We start from the raw sequence: 8,615 nt of genomic DNA, 5'->3' as shown, positions 1-8,615 counted from the left end.
GACAATATCTCTCGCAAGTCAAAATAGGTTTGTTTAGCTTCCCGTGCCTCAAGTTTCAAGGGGTGGGAAATTTTGTTTTTGCAGGGGCTTGTGTGCGCAGGGGTTGGGTCTTTCCGTTGTTTCGTTTGGGGGCCGGCACCACAACAGAGGGGGTGGGAGTGTTTGTCTTTGCGGGGACTGTTCTGTGTGCGTGCTTGTGTGTTGTCTGGGGGAGTTGTTTAGCTTCCAGTACGATCGGAAGCAAGCTTCTTACCACACACTTTTGTACTATACATATATCTATCAGTGGCTGATATATACTTAGATACATATATATGTTTGTACACACATATACATATGTATAGTGTGGACCTAAAGTCAAGCACCAATAAGTTCAATACGCTCCAGAATTGTAAAAGTCGTGTTTCAATATTCGTAAAATTGAATAAAATAAATAAAATAAGATGAATGCTCACATACTTGTACATGATGAGCAAAATGAATAATAGTAATAATAGCCCTGAAATTTTGTGGGAGGTGTTCGTCGATTACATCACCCCCCCACAGTGTTTTACTGGTACTTAATTTATCGACCCCGAAAGAATGGGAGGAAAAGTCGATCTTGGGGGCTAAACACAGAGAAGACAAACAAGGACAGACAAACGGATTAAGTTGATTATATCGACCCCAGTCCGTAACTAGTACTTATTTAATCGACCCCGAAAGGATGAAAGGCAAAGTCGACCTCGGCGGAATTTGAACTCAGAACGTAACGGCAGACGAAATACCTATTTCTTTACTACCCACAAGGGGCTGAACACAAAGGGGACAAACAAGGACAGACAAACGGATTAAGCCGATTATATCGACCCCAGTACGTAACTGGTACTTATTTAATCGACCCCGAATGGATGAAAGGCAAAGTGTACCTCGGCGGAATTTGAACTCAGAACGTAGCGGCACACGAAATACCGCTCAGTATTTCGCCCGGCGTGTTAACGATTCTGCCAGCTCTATACCTTGATAAATAATAATAATACTAATAACGTAAAATAAATAAAATGTTATATGTTTTGGTGCATGACTTTTGGTCCGCCCTCTATATACACGCACGCATTATATATAAGCCTCCGACGTTGCAGGGTGCGCTAAAATGTTTGCGTAAATATTTATATTGTGATGTAAATACATGCGTCTCATTGCGAGTCAACATTCATGATACAAAGAATACAATGACTAGAATTTTTGAATGAATTTACTGATGAGATGTTCAATATTGTGTGACCTGAATCAGAACTATTTTGGGACAGAGTAAAGAAACACACACCCTGCCGAGGTTTCCCTTTTTGTTTTGCATCTAACTGGAGTTTCTTATATAACTTTCTAAACTTTGCACAAAGCCAGCAACTTTGAGTAGATGGGGCAATCGATTACAGATTGGTATTTTATTTTATCGACCCTGAAATGAAAAGCAATATCGGCTTCGTTGGAATTTGAACGCAGAATGTGAAGAACCGGAAGAAACGACACCAGTCCTTTTATCGACGTGCTAATGATTCTGCCAGATCGCCAATTTTATTTTAATAATCAATCACTAAATTTTTCAGTGGCAGCCAACCCCTTCTCACCACAATCTGACGCGTTTATTTATTTATACAAAACATGAATGAAAGCAATTAACCGCCATTCTTAAAGGGCAGCCATCGACTTTTTCTAGCCAAACGTTTTCTTTTTAAACTATTTAAACGCTGTTCATAGATTCTTGTGCTTCGAGATCACCCACAAAAATATAAGAAATATATCCACAGGCGAACACACAAAGTACATCACTAAATGATTTTTATAAAAAGATTTATGAACAACCAGGCGGAGTGGCTGTGTGGTAGGTAGCTTGTCTACCTACAACATGGTTTCGGGTTCAGTCCCACTGCGTGGCACCTTGGACAAGTGCCTTCTACTATAGCCTCGGGCCGACCAAAGCCTTGTGAGTGGATTTGGTTGACGCAAACTGAAAGAAGCACGTCGTATATATGTATACATGTGTGTATCTGTGTTTGTCCCCCCAAAATCGCTTGACAATCGATGCTGATGTGTTTACGTCCCCGTAATTTGGCGGTTCGGTAAAAGGAGCCCGATAGAATAAGTACTAGGCTTACAATGAATAAGTCCTGGGGTTGATTTTCTCGAATAAAGGCGGTGCTCCAGCATGGCCGCAGTCAAATGACTGAAACTAGTAAAAGAGAGTAAGAACTAGTTTTATAAAAGTTTTATTTCAATTTTTCCATTTTATTCCAGCATTAACCAGTCGTTTTAAACAATCGAAACCAGTGCACGTCATGATAAAGTTCAGTCTTTTCGTATTTTTTTAACTCTCCCTCCTTTTTTAATATACGTATCATGCAATCTGAGAACTGTAAAAAGAAGAATCAGCACCACTATTATCCATTGCATCAAGAACATCCTTAGACAATTTTGTGCTTTCTCTTGTATTCGTGAGTAATAACGTTCTGTAATTAGATTCGGTAGCTTTTCTGTTTTGTAAAAATACAGCCATGTCTATCATTAATACCCTTAAAACTACGTCTAACTTTATTGATAACAAAACTAACCTATTTTCGTTCTAATTAAAAAAATTTTTCTTGTATGTAACGAGAAATGGTTGATTATTTTCGAAAGAGTTTGCTGGTTAGTAAACATGAAATGCAAAGTATACAGCTTCACCAAACATTAATCTAACAAAGGATCACCGGACGTTTCGACAGCCGCTTTCGACAGACTTCGTAACTTTTGGTATTAGGAAAATGCATAATCGTAGGGGTATTGTCGTTGGCATTAAAAGGCAGCAATGCGCCAGAATCGGTATCCGGCATTTCGTCCTTTACGTTCCGAGTTCAAAATCTCTTGGGGACGAAATCGCCGTTCACAATTGATAATATCAGTAGTTGTTGGGATCCTGAAGTCTATTTAATCGATGTACCCCTTCCTCAGACCTGGTGGTGTTGTACCAAATATAATTAGCATCTGCTGACACAAAATGTCCCCTACATCTAAACTTTATCCATAGGGCATGCGACTGCTTCAGATACAAAGCGTTTCATTAATTAGACGAGGAAGGAAAAAAAAATATGACTAATGTTTTGTTAATGCTTCAAAGAAATTGCAAAAAAATACATCCACATTTTATAAACTGTTACTTTCTCAGATGCTGTAGGAAATTTTGTCGGTGAACAGGTCGCGATGTCAAAGCGACGAAATTATTTTGACAAATTAAATTTGAAAGTTGAATTGAATATAACGGTATTTGTGTGTTTTAATTTTTTTTAATGGTTTATAAACACCTTCCATGCTGCAATATTAAAAAAAAAAATCTTTATTTTGAATATGCAACATAAAACAAGACAATGAGATTTTAATATCTCAAAATGATTCTTTAGTTTAATAGCGAAGCAATATATTCACATGTGTATAATATACCTCTCAATCGATTTATAATAAAGTTTATATATAATATTTAATATTCTTCTATCTCATCTTCCGTTTCAGCTGAATCAATACCAACTTCTTCATAATCTTTCTCCAACGCAGCCAAATCTTCGCGCGCTTCCGAAAACTCACCTTCCTCCATACCTTCACCAACATACCAATGAACAAAAGCTCGCTTGGCATACATTAAGTCAAATTTACGATTCAGACGGGCCCAAGCGTCAGCAATAGCTGTCGTATTGCTCAGCGAGCACACGGCCCGTTGGACCTTGGCCATATCTCCTCCAGGGACAACGGTTGGGGATTGGGAATTGATACCAACTTTAAACCCTGTTGGGCACCAATCCACAAACTTGATGGATTTTTTATTTTTAATTGCTGCAATAGCAACGTTAACATCTTTCGAGACCACATCGCCTCGGTACAACATACAACAAGCCATGTACTTCCCACGGTGAGGGTCACATTTAACCATCTGATTACCGGTTTCAAAGCACGCGTTTGTTATTTCAGAAACATTTAACTGCTCGTGGTACGCTTTCTCAACCGATATTATTGGTGCATACGAAATCAATGGGAAATGAATACGTGGATAAGGTACAAGGTTGGTTTGAAACTCGGTTAAATCAACATTAAGGGACCCATCAAACCTTAGAGAAGCAGTAATAGAGCTCACTACCTGAGCAATTGGACGATTAAGGTTGATGTATCTTGGATACCCAACATCTAAATGCCTTTTACAGATATCATAAATTGCTTCATTGTCGACCATGAAAGCGCAGTCACAATGATCTAGAGTGGTATGAGTGGTTAAGACGGAATTGTACGGTTCTACTACAGCTGTAGAAATTCGTGGTGCCGGATAGACTGAAAATTGAAGCTTTGTCTTTTTACCAAAGTCAACACTCAGGCGCTCCATTAGCAGAGACGTAAAACCAGAACCGGTGCCGCCACCGAAACTATGAAAAATCAAGAAGCCCTGGAGGCCAGAGCATTGTTCAGTTACTTTATGAATTTGGTCACAGACCGAATCAATGATTTCCTTGCCAACGGTATAGTGGCCCCTGGCGTAATTGTTGGCTGCATCCTCTTTACCACTGATGAGTTGGTTCGGGTGAAATAACTGGCTGTATTTTCCAACGCGTATTTCATCTGGAAAATAAGATTTTGAGCAATAATATATCAAACTGGCAATATAAAAATTAAAAGAGTTTTCTTATATTAGAGGAGTATGAAATGTAGAGATTCTCAAACAGTTACTTGCTTTATCAGTTCAACAAAATACTTCCATGTACGACATTCCTCAGAATATACTGCTAACAATATTTACATTCAAATACCGGATACATAAACACTTACTATTCAACTCACATTTAACCGATTCTATAGTCGACACATTTTACTGCCGTGATCAGTTCTGTTGTACAACAGAATTTTGAAATATTTTCCAATATTCAAGAAAACGGCGTTCGGAAATATAGCAGTAAAAAAGGAACCACTGCTTCATCACAAATCTTCGAGTTTTTTTTCCAACACAGAAAAACATAGAAGATTGATTGACCAGAACATTAAATGCGCGACAGGGCAATTGCTTAATTTATTTTTGTAAATACAATTTTGAAACGTTTATACTTACCGATAACTGAGGGCTCCAAATCGACGAATATGGCTCTGGGGACACGTTTCCCAGAGCCTATCTCATGAAAGAACGTGCTAGACGAATCATTAACACCAGAAGATTCAAATGATACTTGACCATTTTGTTGGATTCCATGTTCAAGGCAATAGAGCTCCCAACAGGCGTTACCTATTTGGACGCCTGCTTGTCCTATGTGAACGCTGATACATTCTCTCTGAAAAAAAAAAAAGCTGTATAATAGAATTATTTTACAAGCTAGAGAAATCGGACAAAAGTGAGAGTTGAGCCCAAAAGGGAGCATTGCCGTGGTGTACTGCCTGTTAGAAATAGCAGTCAAATTCCTTCCGATCATACCCTATTGATTAACGAAATGTTTATATCACGCGAACTCTAAATTTGGAAAAGGTAGAAATGGTAACTGAAACGCATTTGAACACAAGTTTTCGCCAACAAGGTTTCGTGAGGTTTCAACAAGAGCCATGCAGAGCTACATAAGAACCTTTAAAATGTTTTTTTGGAGAAATTAAAATAACTGAAATGAGTTGTCAGAACTAAACCATTATACCACAAGAGATAATAGCACAAGATTTATAAATTCAAATCTAATTAAGCACACAAATATTTTAAAACAACCTTCATGTTTAATGTAAGTATTCCGTTCTACTTCATTTCAACACCACTTTACATCGAGACAGTTTCTTCCAGTATAGCTGTGGGTCAATCTAGTAAACGGAAATGGATTTAGCGGTGGCCATGTGGACGCCCGTCAAGTAAACTGTAAGGGAAAGTGCACAATGACAATATTTTTTTTTAATGTGCGCTCCCTTACGAAAACTATATCAGTTAAGCAAATGACCTTCCCTAAATTCTTTAAAAAATAATCTAACATTTTAGACAATTATTGCAGTTCTGAGTATATAAAACAAATTTGGCTGGAGCCAAATGAGTAAGCCAAAATAAGATAAATCTGCCTCTTCACTGCTCCAGAATCTCATTCGAAAACAGACTCGTACATCAATATTCATCCTTAGACACCAGAAAGATCAAAAACTAAAAGAATTTCAATACCTCGGTCAAATGAAAGGCGATCAAAGGAAAACAATACATATGAAAATAACGAAACTCGACTAAAGAAAATATTCTCTACAGTTTCTTTACGATCTGCTGGGGTATCTCTTCCTGAGAGATTTACACACGAGGTAGTTAAAGTGGGATTGAAATTAATCACTCCTTTCACACTATTTTAGACCTTATTTGAAACGTGATAATTATCAAATTAGCGTGTGAAAAAATTTACTTGCAATCCAGCAGAGAAAAGAATATCTATTAAAAATTAGCTAGTTATTTTATTAACTTCAATCACAATTAGGTTAAAGTCGAGGAAAAAATTTTTGAAAACAAAAACTATCTCCGGATTAGGTTTCAGACTTAACTACACTGGCCAATTTTTACGCCTAAATATATATTTCTTTACTAACCACAAGGGGCTAAACACAGAGAGGACACACAAGGACAGACACATGGATCAAGTCGATTATATCGAACCCAGTAAATAACTGGTACTTAATTTATCGACCCCGAAAGGATGAAAGGCAAAGTCGGCCCCGACGGAATTTGAACTCAGAATGTAACGGCAGACGAAATACGGCTACGCATTTCGCCAGGCGTGCTAACGTTTCTGCCAGCTCGCCACTTCATTTACGCCTAAATATAATGTTGTAATACATAATGATGCAGTACTTACAATGGAATGATTTCAAACAGATGAGAAAATAACGAGAAATCAGAAATTACTCACTTTATCCCCTTAATTAGAGAGCCTAAGTTGGTCACAAAAAACACCGAAATAACCACTTACAAGTTACATATTTCGATAGCGTGATAACCGAAGTTCCGTTAACACGTTGGCTCCCAGACGTCCTGCCGGTGCTGTTAGCGACCTACCAGCCGGTGGGTTTTTTTTCTCTTTGTCATGGGCTTTCTTAAAGCTGGTATGTTCCGATTTCTTTGATTTGTACTTTTGCTAAGAGAATTTAATAGACTTTATATTTTCGTTTTTCTTCTGATTTCACCATGAAGAAAAAAAGATTCAATGACAAAATTGTCTCAAACAAAAATAGCTAATTCTTTTGAAAAAAAAAAAAAAATTATCCAATAGAAATAAAAAAATATTTTACTTGCCATGGAAATCAAAATAGTTCTTTCTGAAAAAAAGAATTTCGAGATCTTCCAATAGAAGAGCTAAAATTTTTAATTGACACGGTGTGGTATCTAAGATGTGATATGAACTAGGGTACCAAACGACTCTCCGGTGGGACGTGGGTATCTAACACTGCAATCCTTGCCTCAGTATAGTGTAAAAATATTACGCCGCTCATGTCAAAATTAGGATATCAAATTGGCACCCTGGGATAAAACGTAAAAATGAGTCTAGAGACCCGACGTGTTAACAGTAAAAGCTGTACGGCAGACACGGAAAACATACCCAGAAAATATTGCAGTTTCTCAATAGAGACTATATTAAATAAATGAAAATATTAGTAAATTATGACAAACAATTTAAATTCAAAATTGTATTTAATATTTTTTTATATAGTTCTAAATACAATTTTGTGAAGACTAGAAAATGGTTAATGTAGACCGAATTAAAATTAAATGCAGTTTTGTAATACAAAAATTCTTAATGGGTTAATTATAAGCAAGGGATGCGAATAGAGGGGTAATTTTTCTAATGAAGAGGGATTGTATAAGTCTATATTCCTTCGCTGTAAATTTTGAAGAGTTTTTCTCTAAGTTCTCACGGTTGCCGTTATGTAGCTCTAGATCAAATCACTGATTTAAAAAAATTCTTAACGACATACTAACTAAAAATCAAAGGTTTTTTTTCTAAATGCTTTTAAAGTTTTCTATACGTTCGTTCTTCATGTAATGTCGTATGTTGTTACATGGCAACTTTTGGCTGTCACATATTGCTTTGAAATCTAGATGAAAATTCTATTTTAAAAATTCAATATTTGTCGCTATTATGCAAGAGAGTCGAAAGTCCCAACCGCTGCTTTTTCAGAAGGAAAAAATAAAGTTTCACCATTCCACAGCAAAACCGTTGTACTACACTTTGACAATTTTCGATATCTTGCCATCTGAAGCAACTAGAGATCCTGTTATTTCGACCAAAAGAACCGGCTATTGCAAATAAAAATAAATACTGAATAAAACGTATTTGGCTAAATTTAGACGTACGACAGTTTAACATAATAGCAACTAAATAAACATTGCGAAAGCAAGAAAAGAATTTCACTAATAAATATGCACAAAATATTTTGTAAATGTGAATAAAGGTTATTATATTCAAAACTGGATTTCCTATAAATTTGGAGAGGCAGACTAGAAATAAACCGTTGCAAATTTACCATTGTTGTCGCGCTGTTTCTGTACCGTTCAAAGTGGAGTCAATAAACAAGACGGTGGTTTTGCTCTTGGCCTTGCTACAAATAGTAATATTTTTATTCTCCTC

At 36.7% G+C, this 8,615-nt stretch overlaps 1 protein-coding gene across 1 annotated transcript; it reads right to left on the bottom strand.

The window, feature by feature from the left end:
* Window positions 1-2,238: 2,238 nt before the first annotated feature.
* On the bottom strand, window positions 2,239-8,582 carry LOC115231041 (tubulin alpha-8 chain-like). The gene is made up of 3 exons (XM_029801135.2): window positions 8,512-8,582; window positions 5,099-5,315; window positions 2,239-4,614 (listed from the first exon to the last, which is right to left on the bottom strand). Exons 1-3 carry the CDS (start codon window positions 8,512-8,514, stop codon window positions 3,491-3,493), a joined length of 1,344 nt encoding a protein of 447 aa, XP_029656995.1. The 5' UTR covers window positions 8,515-8,582; the 3' UTR covers window positions 2,239-3,490.
* Window positions 8,583-8,615: the final 33 nt, after the last annotated feature.

This window comes from Octopus sinensis, unplaced genomic scaffold (genome assembly GCF_006345805.1).
Source record: "Octopus sinensis unplaced genomic scaffold, ASM634580v1 Contig17257, whole genome shotgun sequence".
Lineage (NCBI taxonomy): Eukaryota > Metazoa > Mollusca > Cephalopoda > Octopoda > Octopodidae > Octopus > Octopus sinensis.
Note: the sequence above shows the minus strand (reverse complement) of the source record. Positions and strands in the feature narration are given on the sequence as shown.